General features: G+C 39.1%; 1 protein-coding gene across 1 annotated transcript in view; it reads right to left on the bottom strand.

Annotated features, from left to right (window-relative positions):
* Positions 1 to 16,834, bottom strand: part of RALYL (RALY RNA binding protein like) — a 191,243-nt gene extending 174,409 nt beyond the window's left edge. Inside the window, exon 1 of the mRNA XM_086609324.1 lies at positions 16,579 to 16,834. Coding sequence (XP_086465450.1) covers positions 16,579 to 16,834 — 256 coding nt within the window. The remainder of the gene's footprint in view (positions 1 to 16,578) is intronic.
* Between the last annotated feature and the right edge of the window lie 476 nt (positions 16,835 to 17,310).

Here is a 17,310-nt window from a genome sequence, read left to right as displayed (position 1 = left end):
CTGTGCACCATTCCAGTTAACTGAATATGAATCATGGGGAGAACTTGTGTAGTTTGGTTTTTTACAAAACACTCCTGTCCAGTAGCTTATGTGCTTTACTCATATTGTCTGAACACAACTGAATGAATCATTTTTTTGCTTTTGTAAAATGCTAGCACTTACGATACTGTTACTGCAAGAAAATTGAATTTAACGTATTTTTTGTTAGGTACTGGATAAGCAACTCAATGAGGAACTGCCAATCCGTTTTTTTAACTCTCATCAGAAAGTGCCATGGGAACCTGGATCAGAGCTTTTGCCATTCCTGGTATGACCGCACAGCCTTACACCAACATCCTTACCAGGATGCTGATCCCTCAGTGGGAGATGAAAATGCACAGCACTGCCAAAGCTCCCTGTCAGAAGGTGAAAGGAACAGCTTTGAGGAAAAAGACAAAGGGCAAGGGAGCAAAAGCTGCTGATTAATTAGACACTACAGCAAGAAAAATAAAAAGTAGGCTTTTCTGGGAGAGGTAAATAAAAGCTGGAAATGGAGGAATTGTATTGAAAGGGTCGAAATATGGTTTTGGACTGAGCAAATGTATGATGATGAGCAAAGTGATGATAGTAGTGTAAGGAACAAAGAAACTATTCTTCATGAGTATGGTAAGTGTTAATAAAAATCAAGAGTGTCAGGATGAAAAGCAAAGGAAAAAGGACAAAAAGTGTTACAATAGGAACATGCTGTTCATAAACTAGTTTTGTTGCTGTTAATCCAGTTCTGTTCCACTGTTAGTAAAAAAAAGCAGGATTTTCTGCTGAAGCTGGTACTGTTATTGTACACTATGTTATAGTCAATATGTTCCTTATGGAAATAGTGATAGTGTCTTTCTTTTTCTTTCTTTCTTTTTTTTTTTTTTTTAAGACATTTTTATGCACAGGACTTTGTCTAGGATTAAAACAGTTTTAAAATTCTAATAAATTAGATTGAAATTGCTACTTCATTTTGTACAACACTAGACCAAAGAAAAAACAATCATAACTACTTTAATTATTTACATCTAAAAAAATTCCATTTTTTCTGCCTTTTCTTCCTTGTCTGCCTGTGGATTTAAATACATAAAATCCAAAACTTAAAACTACAAAACAAATAAAGCAGCAGTAAGTGCCAATTTACAGAAAATAAAGACCTCTAAAGTCAGGCTGTAAAAATTCACAACTGCTTTTCCAGCTGCTGCAATGCTAGTGTAAGTGTTGATTTTATCTTGCTGTAATTTAATTGTTTACACTTAACTTTTCTCTAATAATTTTGAACAAAACTTAGCCAGGAAACTAAATGAACCCTTAAAGAGCAAAAAAAATATACAACAGCAGCAGACCTCTTACCCACAAAACTAGTCTAACTTCCACAAAAGTCATTGCATGGAAGTGTTTCCATAAACCCAGTTTTCATGCTTTTTTGAAAACATTATTAGAATTTAGTTTTAACTGAGGTTTTAATATAGAATTTATCTTTAACTGATAGCTTAAGCTTCAACCCAGTTCACTTTGGGGTCTGTATGCATAGTTGCTTGAAATGTAAAGATTGGGGCTTAGTGTTACTATGCATACGGTTTAAACAGGAAAACCATATTCAATTGCACTGTTAAAGTTTTGCTAATACAATTTTTAAAATAATTATTTTCAGAATAATGGCCTGCTAAACTAAAAAAAAAAAAGTTAAAAATAGTGGGTTTTTTCAATTAAAAATACCCCATGCATTAAAGTATATTAGGTCAAAAAAGGAAAACCAAACCAAACCACACCAAAACCCCAAGAAACCAACAAGGAAAAAAGAAAAAAAAAAAAGAAGAAACAAACCCCAAAGCTTTTTGCTAGATTTCTGAATTTCTAAAACTACATCTGTTTAAATATACTCTTAATTGTTCTAGTCAATATTGTAATTGCAATCAATATTGTAATTACAATCAATATTGTAATTTTAAGATGCATTTTTTGATAGAGAGTTCCAATTCAAAATAAATCTTTCACCTCACATAAATAATTTTTTCCTTCCAAATCTACCATAGAATCACAGAATCATGTAGGTTGGAAAAGACCTTCAAGATCATCAAGTCCAACCATTAACCTAACACTGTCACGTTCACAACTAAACCATGTCCCTCACATCTACATGTCTTTTAAACACCTCCAGGGATGATGACTTAACCACTTCCCTGGGCAGCCTGTTCCAATGCTTGACAGCCCTTTTGGTGAAGACATTTTTCCTGATATCTAATCTAAACTTCCCATGGCACAATTTGAGGCCATTTCCTCTTGTCCTATCACTTTTTACTTGAAAGAACAGACCAACCTCCTTTCAGATAGTATAGAGAGAGATAAGGTCTCCCCTCAGTCTCCCTTTCTCTAGACTAAACAACCCCAGTTCCTTCACACAATCCTCACAATACTTCTGCTCTAGATCCCTCACCAGCTTCATTGCCCTTCTTTGGACACACTCCAGCATCTCAATGTTTTTCTTGTAGGGTCAACTTTGACCTTTTCAAACAATTGCTAGGAGAAATCCAATGGGACAGAGTACTAGAAGGTAAAGGGGTCCAAGATAGTTGGTTATCCTTCAAGGACCTCTTCTTCCGAGCTCAAGACCGGTGCATCCCAACATGTAGGAAGTCAAGAAAGGTTACCAAGAGATCTGCATGGTTAAATGGGGAACTGTTGGGCAAACTCAAGTGGAAAAAGAGAGTGTACAGATCATGGAAGGAGGGGCAGGCCACTTGGGAGGAATATAGGTCTGCTGTCAGAGGATGTAGGGAGGCAACTAGGAAAGCTAAAGCCTCCTTGGAATTAAACCTTGCAAGAAATGTCAAGGACAACAGAAAGAGCTTCTTCAAATACATTGCAGATAAAACTAACACTAGCGGCAATGTAGGCCCACTGGTGAAGGAGGAGGGTGCCCTGGTGACAGAGGATGAGAAGAAGGCAGAGTTACTGAATGCCTTCTTTGCCTCAGTCTATACTGCTGGAGGCTATCCTGATGAGCCCCGGAACTCTGAGGCTCCTGAAGAAGTCAGGATAGAGGAGGAGTCTACCCTGGTTGATGAGGACTTGGTTAGGGACCAGTTAAACAACCTGGCCATCCATAAATCCATGGGTCCTGATGGGATGCACCGGTGGGTGCTGAGGGATCTGGTGGATGTCATTGCCAGGCCACTCGCCATCATCTTTGCTAAATCGTGGGGAACAGGAGGGGTGCTTGAGGACTGGAGGAAAGCAAATGACACTCTGGTCTTCAAAAAGGGCAAGAAGGAAGACCCAGGTAACGATAGACCGGTCAGCCTCACTTCCATCCCTGGAAAGATAATGGAACAACTTATCCTTGGTGCTGTCTCTAGGCATATCAAGGATAAGAGGGTCATTAGGGGCAGTCAACATGGCTTCACTAAGGGGAAGTCGTGCTTGACAAACCCGATAGTCTTTTATCACCCAGTGGGTGGATGATGGTAGAGCAGTGGATGTGGTCTATCTTGACTTCAGTAAAGCATTTGACACAGTCTCCCACGGCATCCTCACAGCTAAACTGAGGAAGTGTGGTTTGGATGATCAGGTAGTGAGGTGGATTGTGAACTGGCTGAAGGATAGGAGCCAGAGAGTAGTGGTCAGTGGACAGAGTCCAGTTGGAGGCCTGTATCCAGTGGAGTCCCTGAAGGGTCGGTACTGGGACCAGTATTGTTCAACATATTCATCAATGACTTGGATGAGGGAATAGAGTGCATGGTCAGCAAGTTTGCTGATGACACTAAACTGGGAGGAGTGGCTGACACACCTGAAGGCTGTGCTGCCATTCAGAGAGACCTGGACAGGCTGGAGAGTTGTGTGGGGGGGAGAAATTTAATGAAATACAACAAGGGCAAGTGTAGAGTCTTGCATCTGGGTAAGAACAACCCCATGTACCAGTACAAGTTGGGGAACAGCACAGGGGAAAGGGACCTGGGGGTCCTGGTGGACAGCAGGATGACCATGAGGCAGCAATGTGCCTTTGTGGCCAAGAAGGCCAATGGCATCCTGGGTGCATTGGAAGGGGTGTGGTTAGTAGGTTGAGAGAGGTTCTCCTCCCCCTCTACTCTGCCCTGGAGAGGCCGTATCTGGAATATTGTGTCCAGTTCTGGGCCCCTCAGTTCAAGAAGGACAAGGAACTGCTTGAGAGAGTCCAGCGCAGAGCCACAAAGATAATTAAGAGAGTGGAGCATCTCCCTTAAGAGGAAATGGGTCTCTTTAGCTGGGTCTCTTTAGCTTGGAGAAGAGGAGACTGAGGGAGGACCTCATTAATGTTTATAAATATGTAAAGGGTGACTGTCATGAGGATGGAGCCAGGCTCTTCTCAGTGGCATCCAATGACAGGGCAAGGGGAAATGGATATAAGCTGGAACATAGGAGGTTCCGCTTAAACATGAGGAAGAACTTCTTCCCAGTAAGGGTAACAGAACACTGGAACCGGCTGCCCAGAGAGGTTGTGGAGTCTCCTTCTCTGGAGATGTTCAAAGCCCCCTCGGACACGTTCTTGTGTGATCTGATCTAGGTAGTCTTGCTCCGGCAGGGGGATTGGACTAGATGATCCTTTGAGGTCTCTTACAATCCCTAACATTCTGTGATTCTGTGATTCTTGTAGTGAAGGGCCCAAAACTGAACACAGCGTTCCAGGTACGGCCTCACCAGTGCCGAGTACAGGGAGATGATCACTTCCCTAGTCTTGCTGGCCACCTGTAATTCTGATACAAGTCAGGATGCTATTGGCCCACTTGGCCACCTGGGCACACTGCCAGCTCATATCCATATGGCTGTGGACCAACATCCCCAGGTCTTTTTCACCAGTCAGCTTTCCAGGCACTCTTCCCCAAGCCTGTAGCGTTGCACGGGGTTGTTATGACTCAAGTGTACCTGGTACTTAGCCTTGTTGAATCTCATTCAATTGTCCTTGGCCCATTGATCCAGCCTGTCCAAATCCCTCTGCAGACCCTTCCTTCCCTCAAGCAGATCAACACTTCTGCCCAACTTGCTGTCATGTGCAAACTTACTGAGGGTGCATTTGATCCCCTTGCCCAGATCATTGACAAAGATATTAAACAGAACTGGCCCCAGTACTGAGCCCTGGGGAACATCACTTGTGACTGGCCATCACCTGGGTTTAACTCCATTCTCCACAACCTTTTGGGATTGGGCATCCAGCCAGATTTTTACCCAGTGAAGAGTACATCCAATCAAGCCATGAGTAGCCAGTTTCTCCAGGAGAATGTTGTGGGAAAGGGTGTCAAAGGCTTTACTAAAGTCTAGGTAGACAACATCTACAACATTTCTATCATCTATTATCTAGTTCTATATCCAGTAATTCTTGTTTCTGTAATATATTATTTAATGTATTTTAGCCCAGCTGTTTCACAAGTGAAGAAAAGGAACATCCTATAGCCGATTTTTATAAGCCTTCAAAATACCAATCGTTAATATTGCATGGATTTTCAGAGCACCATTGCATTAATCCTTTCCTGTATTTTCTTCAACCCTTTGCAGGAGAACTACGCCCTTTATGGATACCATTCAGATCAGCTACTGGAGTCACCACAACCTCAAAGGTCTTTTTCACTTCTTTCTTCGCAGTGTGTTTAAAAACCAAAAATCTTTTGAAATCAGATTTGAATTCACAATCCTGTTAGTCTTGTCTTGACAAAAAAAAAAAAACAAAAGTAAAAAAAAGTAATATTCCTATTGTGGAAAAGGGAAAATGCCAAGGAATTCACCGATTTTCTTAAACACTACTGTGGTATCTGTTTTTCTTTGAATATTAAGCTTGCACAGTGGTGGGATGAAATATAAATTCCTAATATCAAAACAAATATCACAATCCCCTATGAAATGAGACAAGATGCAACTAGGGGTGGTAAGGAGTTGACTGATAGCATTGTGAGGCAGCTCTCTATCACCTTGGCATGGCTGGGGAGATCAGGAGAGCTCCTTTATGACTGGAAAAGTGCAAATGTCACACCTGTCTTCCAAGAAGGCAAGAAATAGGCTCTGGGGAATGACAGGCATTATCAATGTCACCTCACTCAATTGGAAATGTTCAGGTTTGCATGCAGATGGCTAATCCCAGCCTCTGGCATGACTAAAAGGTAGTAACATTAACATAGCAAAACACTACAGACTTAAAAAACAAGAGCAGGGTGGTATGACCTTAACAGAATTCATGAATAAGGGAGACATTTTCAGGACAATCTCTTACAAATACAAAATAAGTTTGCAAAGTTAACAAAAAGAGGAAAAATGGGTTCGAGGTAGACAGAGGCAGACTTTTTTTAGGAGGAAATAAGGTGGTAAAGGGTCAGAACTTGGAAAAGATTGAGGGGAAATAAGGGAATATAAGGAGAAGCAAATCATGTCCTCAAGGTTTTTGGGAGATCCCTGTTCAGGAGCCCTGTGCCTGATCTGTGCAGCTTGGAACAGGACAATAAATATGTTGCTGCTCCAACACATATGCAAGACCCACTGTGATCAGGATGGATTGTAGTGTTGAAGGGAGACCAACCAGATAAAGCAGACTGGACAATTACAAGTAAATAATCTTGGGACCCACATCCAGCCTCATGAAGGAAAAGACGACTAGGAGTAGCCAGTATATTTACTGAAGCAAATTATGCCTGACAAGTCCAATGAGCTTTCTGTGATGGGATGAATGGTTTAGTGGATAGGGGAAGAGGTGGTGTAAGTGCTCCTTGACTTTAGTAAGGTCTTTGATAGATTCTCCCATAGCATCCTTCAGTCAAGACTGGAAGGTATGGACTACATGGGTGGATTATAAAGTGGCTGAAAAACAATCATCTGAACTGTCACTCCTTTGAGTCAGCCCTGCTTTGAGCCTGAAGTTGGACTAGATGACCTTGAGAGGTCCCTTCCAACCTAAATTATTCCACAATTCGACAATTTTATCACAGTATCAAATCAAGGGATAAAGTTTAGCTGAAGAAATAAAAAAAATAAGCATTTCAAAGTGTCTCTTTAAAATTAAAGATGTTGTATTATCACACAGTGTACAGCTGAGAAGTGAATCACATTCTGAAATGCCTCCAGATTTTGCCAAGCACAGTGTTTCCTGTCATTTAGTATCTATTTTTTTGTTATCTACTGTTTGCTTCATGCTTGCTATTTTCAGTCAAATTTTGTGTTTCTCACCTGAAAGACTAATTAAACAGACATAGATTTCTTGAAGTGAGGAATGACCTTGAGTCCAGAAAACTTAAGGTGATAGAACTAGAAAACATTATACACTTCTCAAATTAATTTCAAGATTTGAAAATTACCACCACACTTCAAACTCATTAACTTCTGTTTCTCTCTCTTTCATATTTGTATGAAGCATCAGGAGCTAACTGAAGGAAAGCACAAGAAACTTAAAATTTGCCATTTAATTGCAAACAGTAGGAGAAGTGGGACAGATGTCTACAATGAAATACTTCAGCAATGAATTAGAAATGCTCTCTTTTCAATGAGATTTTAACAATGCACAGGAATGACTGTGATCATAAAGAAAGTGTTTGGATAACATCAAATCAGTGAACACTTACATCGGAGAGAAGACTAGATAAACAAGCAACAGAACTAGACTAAAAAAAAAGTATTAAAATACTGATATTGACACAAAGGAAAAAGAAGTATTTTGAGTGTTTAAGCACACCACCTCACTTCAAAAAAAAAAGAAAGAAAAAGAAAATATACCTTATTCACGGTAGTAGAAACATCAAGCAAGTTCTGTCCAGCTTTCATAGATACATGAAGTTAAATATGTCTTTTTTTTTTTTTTTTCTTTTTTTACAGTGTGATAAAAGACTTCTATGCAACAAAGTGAAGCATAAATAAAGCTAACTGTCATCAAGCTAGTCAGGAAACATGAAGCGGGATAGCTTCATTGGTAGTTGGGAGACAAGTTTCAGCTAGTGCTAGTGTGGTTTCATTTTGGAAATCATTGTACTTCTTTCTGGAGCAATCTAGTGTGTGTTCTCAGCTTTCTGCTATCTAGCTGTTATCATCTGGTGGGAGAAAACTCAAGACTCATATTTTTGAACTTACATGTATGTCAAATTAGAAATTCCAGGCTGGGTTTGAAAACAGACTAATTATTTTTCAGTTGGCCTTTTGAAAATTACAAGTCTTGCTATGAAAAAAGGCGTGATTCAGCAGCCATTGATTTTCTAGAAGAGACTACAGTCACTTAAATATTGTAATGATCAAAAACATGAACAGTGTTCAGTTCTGTCATTAAAATTCCTAGAAAATGACTTCTACTGAAAATTTCATAAGCCTATGGTGGAGCTCAGTAACACTAAAAATCTGTTCTAGGGGAGGGAGGAGAAGTAGTATAGAATTTGAGAACCTTACTTGTCAAATTTCCCCTTTTTTTGCATGTGAATTTCACTTTGCCTGTATGAAGTGCTGAAAAATAATTGAGTTATTCATAAAGGAGCTAGTATTATTTTTTTCCCCAATATACATGATTTACACATTTTTGCTGATGAAGTTGTCTATCATTGAAGGAATTGCAGGATTAAGGTGTGAAACCTGTGATAGACCCTTGATGAGAAAGAAAGATATTTCCTCTGCTGTATTTTCCTTAGGTGTGAAATGAAAGCAGGCTTAAGACATGAACTCAAACCTGAGATAGAAAATATGCCTTCTCAAGTATTTCTTGTCTCAGTTAAGCTAAACAGAAAAAGAACATTTGCATTTCAGCTGGCCTTGCTGCTAAGAAGGGAAAGAAAGAGAGGAAGAGTGATGCTAACAGTTCATCATGCTAAAGAACTGCCTCCATGAACTGAGACTATGATCAGGTGAAGGATTTCTGACTGCTACATCAGTATTCTGGTAGAAGGAATACTTGCTATACTTTCACCTCCAAACACCTGAGTGATATCAGGAGGGAAATCTATTTCATGGGTTTAACAGTCACAGTGCAAAAGACAAGTAGCAGGGCTGAGATTTGCCTGGATTCTACAACACACGAAAATTGTGTTACTCTGTCCTGTCACCCATTCAGTGCTGAACAACTGGTAAAAAACCCTTCCATACTTCCAATTGCAGATTAGAAAGATAAATATTGGCAAGTCAGATTTAGACGAAAGATCTTCTGACTTGTAACCTTTTCATACACCCTGGAGCAGATATGAATTTCTCCATATGCCTTTTGAAACAAAGTAACCAAATGAAATGTTTTAACAAAAGAATGAGAAAACATGGAGGTATGGCAGGCACTCATATAAAAGCAGGTGACATGATATTAACAGCAATAACTCCAGCAGTACATGACAAAATAGTGAAGAAAGTATTGTCAAATGATCAAGAAGAAAATATCAGACTCTGTCTGGATGAGATTCTGTTTGAAGTGAAAGAAGACAAATGCATGGAAGATAGTCTAACAAATCGAATCAAGCTGGATCAAGCAAAGAAGTGAAGCTGTAGACAACATGAGACCTCCCAGAACAAAAAAAAAAAAACAAAAACAAAAACAAAAATTGCAGAGCATCCTAGAGATAATTCTTCCTCTTATACAATATATCCCACATGAGACACTGAGACAAATGTTATGAAAGAACTTATCATAACAGTGGTTTCATCATTGCATGATGTTATGACAGTTTAGAATGAAAATTTAGAGAATATCTATAGAAATTTTAATGATCCTAGCAGTCATTAGTCAAAGCAAGACTATTTCAGAAGAGGTACAGGATTTTGTCTGCCATAAAGGAAAACAACTTTTGTAACTTCTTGTAGAGCTACAACAAAAATAAAATATAATATGCTGGGTCTGTGTGGTGGGGTTTTGGTAGCACGGGAGGGGCTGCAGAGATGCCCCTGTAAGGAGATGTGAGAAGCCTCTCTGGCCCCATTCTCTGGCCAGGTCAGAGTCAATCAGCGTCTCTGTGAATGCTCTGTTTAAGAGGGGGACAAAGGAACCCAAACCAGGTGGGATCTGCTGTGAAAAGAGGGGGGAGGTGGGGGGCTGCTCTCCCTCCTCTTGCTGGCCTCCCAGGCAGACGGCTGCCCACATTGGGCTAGCACTGCTCAAGTGGAGATGGCCACAGCAGTGTGGTTTGGAGAGCTCTGAAATGTCCCGCTGCTGGGGTGCCCACTGGGAGGAGTTTGTCCTGCCAGGATGTCAGGTCGGTCGGGCCCAATGCGGCTGCAGCAGAGAGAGGACTGAGACCTGAGAGAAATGGCCACACAAACCCTAAGGTCAGTGAAAATGGAGCGGGAGATGTGCTGGAGCTGAGATTCCCCTGCAGCCCGTGGTGAGATGGCAGCAGCCCCCGTGCAGCCCGTGGAGATTAACGGTGGAGCAGAGATCCACCTGCAGCCTGTGGAGGAACCCCGCACTGGAGTAGAGATGCCAGGAGTTCTTAGAGGATTGTCTCCGTTGAAAGGACCCCCACACTGCCGGAGACTGACGGTGAAGCAAAGATGCATCTGCAATCCGTGGGAAGGGATTCCATGCTGGAGTGGGTGGCTGCACCCTAAGAAGCTTGTGGGAAAGGTCCACGCTGGAGCAATCTGCTGAGTAAGGATTGCACACTGTGGGAAGGACTTACATTGGAGAAGTTCATGGAGGACTGTCTTCTGTGAGGAGGGTCCCCACGTTGGAGCAGGGGAAGAGGGTAAGGAGTTCTCCCTCTTAAGGAAGGAGTGACAGAAACAGCGTGTGACAAACTGGCCACAACCCGCATTCCCTGTCCCCCTGCACCGCTAGGGGAGGAGGTATGCAAAGGAAGAAGGGAGGAGTGAGGGGAAGGTGTGTTTAACATCTGGCTTTGTTTCTCATTATCCTCTTGATTGGTAACAAATTGAACTGAGTTTTCCCCAAAGCAAGTCTGTTTTGCCTGGGGCCATGGTTGGTGGGTGATCCCTCTCTGGTTTTATCCCAACCCTCAGGCCTTTTGTTACGTTTTTTCTCCTCTTCACCCCACCGAGGGGGAGGAGTGAGCGAACAGCTGTGTGGTAGTTCAGATGCCAGCTGGGCTAAACCACAAGAAGAACACAAAATCCTTTCAGGTACAAGATTTAAGTGAAGTGTTGAAAACTGTAAAGTATATATGTTATGACTTACCAAGACTTAAATACCTAGCTGTCTAAGGCTCACTTGGGTAGGTAATTGCATGCATATTATTGAATTACGTTTTCAGATTATTTACTCATGATGCAATGCTGATAAGCACAAGACACTAGAACGTGCATCTGCAAAAGTTACGGCAGGTCAAAGAATTTTCTACAAAGTGTATTGCCCTTTCTGGTCCAGTAATGTGAACATGCAATATCCAATCTCTTAAAAGTATCAGACTTGAAATATAGTTTGAATATATAATTAATCATTCTATGTGTGTAATATTTGATATTTTAATGTCTCATTAAAATACATGTCTCCTTATTTTATAATAATAATAATTAATAATTCTTGATATACATTTCATTAAAATATGTTAAAATACCAAAATATTCCCACTTTCTCATTGATACAATCTCAGGTTTCTCTTAGGCAGCCAGTGTTCTTGGCTGGAATGTTTTGACCCACATTAAAACTCCAGTCTTTACAGACTTGCCAGAAGCAAAATAAGAAACCTTTTCAGTTGTTCATTTTCTATACACTTTAAAACAAGATAGCATTGCTTTCCTGTTATCTTGCACGTGCACAGCTATATCTTCCTATTAAGGTAGCTGGAGGCAGGTGGGTAAAAGTAAAAAGATTACTTAAGTAAGTCATGAGTTATGCTCATACAAATGAAGGTCTTGTAGGATTTTTGTACTTGCATACTACTGACTGAAAGCTGATAGCAAAGTTAAAATTGAACAATCACTAATTCAGTTTTGAATTTCCATTCTTAGTGTATCATTGGTTTAAAGAAAGCTTAGTCATCAAGGAAATTTGTATAGATGTGTCATTTTTCAGGCCAAAGTGCATTTTCCACAAATGAGTTCACTAAAGCAGCATAAGTATTTATTCTTTTTAAATACAAACATTCATGACATAATTAATGTTGTCTGGTTTTCAGATTGAGGTGAAGAATTGATTCACTCTAGAAAGTCCTAGTTTTGCAAATATGTGTAGTTAAATCTCTCAGTGTTGCTAGACATTACAAATATGAAACAAAGATCTGTTTTGAGTAGAGGCAAGGGAAACAAAAGGAAAAACAGCCCTATTGTCACATCAATTCAATTTACAACAAAGGTATATGTTGAGTCTCTCTAAAGGCTCTCTTTATTACCTGCTCTTCTCCTTGGATGTTTTCTATTGGGTAGTTATCATTTAGAAAGTCCCTGCAGGGCTTCTGTGCTTCTCCAAAGGATGTGCAATAGAATATGTCACCCAAAATAATTATCTGCAACCACCATCTTACCTTAGGCTACATGTCAGTATGCACTCACTTGGTACTCAGAGACTGCATCTAATTTAGACCTGAAGGCAGACATACGTGAATAATACTTACAGCAACAAAACAGGATTGAAGCTACAGTGGAACTAATTTATTACTTAAAAGGGGCATCAACTGAAGAACTACAGTGTCTTTCATACTCTTGGTACTGTAATCTTTTTCCTTTTCCTAAGCATCTAGGAATGAAATTCCATGGTGTCTTAAAGAAAGCAACAGAAGAGACCAAAAGTACTAGCCTTGTAGCATTTAACTTGCATTCTTAAGATGCCTGTGAGGTGACTCAGCTCTTATTTTGCTGCAAAATCAAAAACATTCTGAGGTTAAAGGAATTATGCTTGTTTAAAAATGTGTGCAAAAGAGGAAAAAAAATGTAAGGTCACATAATTATAAAATATAAGGCTACAAACAATAAACCAAGCAAGTCAAAAGAACATTATGATGTAGAGGTTGCTACGACAGCTATACCAGAATTTTAGATGAAAGCTGCTACATATGCCAAATGCTTAATGTAGTAAGCAGGAATATATAACATCAAGTTATAGAACATTAAATACCTTTATGTGACATTTATCTTCCCAGAATTCATGTGTGTTGGAATGGATAAAAACGTTAAATAGCATTGCTGTGACCCTTGTGAAGAACTACGAAGGTGGGAGATGTGTTCTCATCATGTACCCAAAAGTTTAATTCTTGCTGCAGCTCGCTCCTCACTCCACTGTTGCAATGAGAGACTTGCACCATTTGCTTTGGAGCAAGCAGGTCTCTAGTCCTCCTCTCACCACAGAGGGATGAAATCACCCCAGTGTAAAGCTCATAGACAGATTTGGTATTTCCTCAGAAAAATTCCTCTTCATGCTGTCTATTTGCCGGAAGTGGCAAGGGGGTCAATATAAGCAAATGTTCTTTAATTTGTAGATGTGTTTAAATGGATGGAAAACTTCTGCAGTGATACAGCAGAGGGGATTATGTGGGTGTGTTCCCACAACTGGGACATAACTTGTCCTAGACAAACATGAACATTTTTTTGGCTCCAGCCTGAAGAAATTCACCAAATAATCATTGTGAAGCAGACTCTTGTGACAAATACTGACCCATCCCTGCCCTCCTGTGGGCCAGGAAAACATGCTATTCCCATGAAGATATAATATCACTTCAAGAAACTACACTGAACTTCACGATAATACCAATACATTTCTTAAGCATGCGGATTTTTTGTTCCTTTATGATCTCTTCCCCACAGCTTTTCAGAGCATGCTGTACTTCATGGAACAGAAAACTTGGAAATAACCACACAGCTCATGAAAATCCACTTCCCTGAAGTTACAATATCCATGGCATAGCCATTACACATCATTGGCCACCAAACACATTGGTAGGAACTTGAAAGTTGTCTGAGGAGATCAGCAGGCCAGATATAATGACCCTCAGGAAGCTGGTAAGACTGAGGATGCTACCAATGCTTTAGATTTGTACTTCCCAGGAGTTTGTTAAACAAAATGCCTTGGTGTGTACCTATGGAGACTAACACTTTGGGACTCCACCTCAGAAGAAACATTTAGACAGGACTCTAATGCACACCATTAATGTGATTCCATTGCTTACAACTGGATGGGAATTACGGCAGTATCTTCAGTGAACTGTGCAGCACTGTATACAGCTATAGGAATTTATAAGTTCAATTTTTGATTTGTTACATACATACAAACAGTTTCTGACTCATGGGTAAAGCTGCTGAGGAGTATATAATAATTTTGAATGGCAGGACTACATAGAAGACAGGAGCTAACATAAATGGTCAGTTTGCCAAAACTATGAAAGAACTAATGTAGATTAATAATGAAATTTAAATTAATTTTTTCCTTCATTTGTAAGCTACTGAGTACTAGAGTGTATAGTAGTATCAGGCATATACTATGGGATAATATTTTTCAAATATTCTTTTGTTCAAACAGCGTTCCAAAACTGACTACCACCCAGCTCTCATTATATTACTAATATATTCTAATTCCATTTAAAAGAAAATTCAGCTATGCTAATCAAGTTTATTTGTACATCTTGAAAAAACTTTTCTTGTCTGCTTTCCATACCTTGACTGTTGAAATAAAAAAATGTGTTCTGTTTATTTCAGAATGCAAGGCTGTCAGGACGGAGAATAAAGCCTTTTTTCATTAAGTAGTTTCACGGTAATGAGTCTACCTGTTACTTCCTTCCATTCAAATGCATAATTTTGACATAAGTTATTCTTACGGGTCATAATGCCAAGCAAATTTTGCCTATCAGCCTCTCATTATTTTGAGGTGACTGCTAATGTCTATTGCTGATAAAAAGAGTTCGTGGAAACAGTTTGTCTAATGAGAAGTACCACTTTTACAAAGTCATTTTCTTTGTCAGACAATACTGACGACAACTGTATTTCGTATACAGAAAGAGTAAATGAGATTTGGAAGAGCTAAAAGAAAATTTCACCTTGCTTATTCTTTATATTCCTTGATGCATCAGGAATTGAGGCATGAAATATGTAATCACAAGACTTATCAGAATAATCAAAGTATTTTAATATTATACAGCTGAAACTTAGCATTGAATAAATTTTCTATTATTATTAAAAGATTTGAACATTTCAAGTAATTATTAGTCCCTTAATGTCTTTTACAACAACTTCACTTACCTTCTATACAAGGTACAAAAGTACTCTGAGTAGAGCAAAGGCATCTCCTTGTACAAAGCACTTGGCATATTATAGATGCCACAAGAAATACTAAAAGAGACTAGCAACAGTAGTCATAGTAATAACAGATCTATTGCCTTAGGAAAACACAGTTGAAAAAATCTGGTCAGACCAGTGTGCAAGGAGCTGTAAATAATGCACTGATGGCATTACATGGCCTATTGCTCGGAGACCACCGCTCCAGGAAACATCTTCTAATAATGCCATCGCACAGACTGGCTTTGCCACCTCGCTTTATCACTTGAGTTCTTTTATTTCACTCATATATATAACTTTTCCTAAAAAAGTTGTAAAGTAATCTCCCCTAAAATATAATTGGATTTCTTTAATCTGGTTTTCTTTTGAACCCAAAATACAGGGGTTATAAAATGTAAAGTTACTGTTGAGCAACTGTGACAAAACAACAACCCATCTAACACGAATGCCTCAATTTCTACAAATAATCAGAAAAAGAGATTTCCACAGCCTGAGAAATGGAAAATGAGTAAGCCATATCCATTCTTTATGACTTGTCACAGTCAAAGCACTAGCTACACTTCACCTTTCCCTGACATGGCCATTACAAACATGGGTTTGGATCTGAGCAACATAGTTCAGAGGTCTAGTGAAAGATCTCCGGCTTCTATCAAAGATTTTGCTGTACTGCCTATTATTACTATATATATATATATATGACAGATGAGGTTGGCACTGTACTCCAGATGATTTTATCATTGACAGCCTCCATATCCAAATGTATATAGCTTTTGGAGGTAATACTTGCAATAAGAAACAATTCATACTTGTAAAATGAAAATCTTACACTTTTATTTTTTTTTGAATTTGGAGTTCAGATGTACAGTGTCCAGAACGTTGCTTGAGAATAACTTCAACCTCAGTTTTTCATAATAAACTTCCCTAACTGAATAACAGCATTGCAATTTGATTTGGTACAATTTCAAGGACTAACAAAACTCATTCTTTTGCTTCTGTGTAAAATCCAACACGCTACTGGGCTGGATGTTATTTTAAACTCATTAAATACAAGATAGCAAAGTCTATCAGATGAGTTTTATTATATCAAGTTAAATTTACTAACTAGATTCTAAGAAAAAATACTTATATTTTCCTCATGTAATAATGTTCACCGCAACGGGATTGTACACAGAAGTATAAAGCAGTCAGAAGTGATGTGTTTAATAAATCAGTTATAACACTAAATATTTTGCAATATCTAGGTAACATCTAATACTTTGAAAATTCTGTCAGATCCGACATCCTAGAAATATGTTTTGATGGAACAATGGCCAAACAAACTTACTAGTGCCTAAGGCAATAGCAGCAGATGATATTTCAAATATCGGAAGATATTTGAACTATCAAAGAACGGAAAGAGAAAATGGTATTTCAATGATATGAACAAACCCTTACCTAGTGGCTGCCCTGCGATGATCCTGGCATTCTCTCCTGCCACTGCAGCCCTCGCATGCCTCTCGCTCATGTACTGTACAAACGCATAACCTTTGTGCACCGAGCAGCCAACTATTTTCCCATACTTCGCAAAGATTGCTTCGATGTCGCCTTTTTTGACAATAGCTGTGTTCAGATTGCCGATGAAGACTCTGGAGTTGATGGACTTTGGGTCGTTCTTATTGGTGACGTTGCTGGTCTGTGTTTTGCCGGTCATGGTTAGATCGCTTGGTTTTGACCCTTAAATAAAGAACGAAGATAATTACATTTCAAAGTGTACATACTTTGGATGATTTTTCCAGCAATAATTCAGTCGTCATTTTTCACTTAGGCTGAATCTAGGCTCAGAAGAGTTACACTTTCTAAAAATAATTATCAATAAAATCACGGTAGCACATTTTAAAATACTGTTGAAAGTCAAATTAAAACTACTTATTTTTATAGATATAAAATATAGCAATACATATTTTAATACAATGCTGTGATACTGGAGCTTTACTGTAATCATATGTGGATTTCTGCTTAGAAATTCAGTATTGACTTTTTAAGTAACTAGCCATCTAGAAACTGCAAAGCAAGTGAATGAATCATTATCTTATGCCAAAGAAATGAACATTCAAGGCCATGTAGAGAACAAACTCGAACAATGAAAGACAACTCTGCTTTTGTTTGGTAAGTGTCAGCAAGAGCACG

Source organism: Tauraco erythrolophus, chromosome 3 (genome assembly GCF_009769465.1).
Source record: "Tauraco erythrolophus isolate bTauEry1 chromosome 3, bTauEry1.pri, whole genome shotgun sequence".
NCBI lineage: Eukaryota > Metazoa > Chordata > Aves > Musophagiformes > Musophagidae > Tauraco > Tauraco erythrolophus.
Note: the sequence above shows the minus strand (reverse complement) of the source record. Positions and strands in the feature narration are given on the sequence as shown.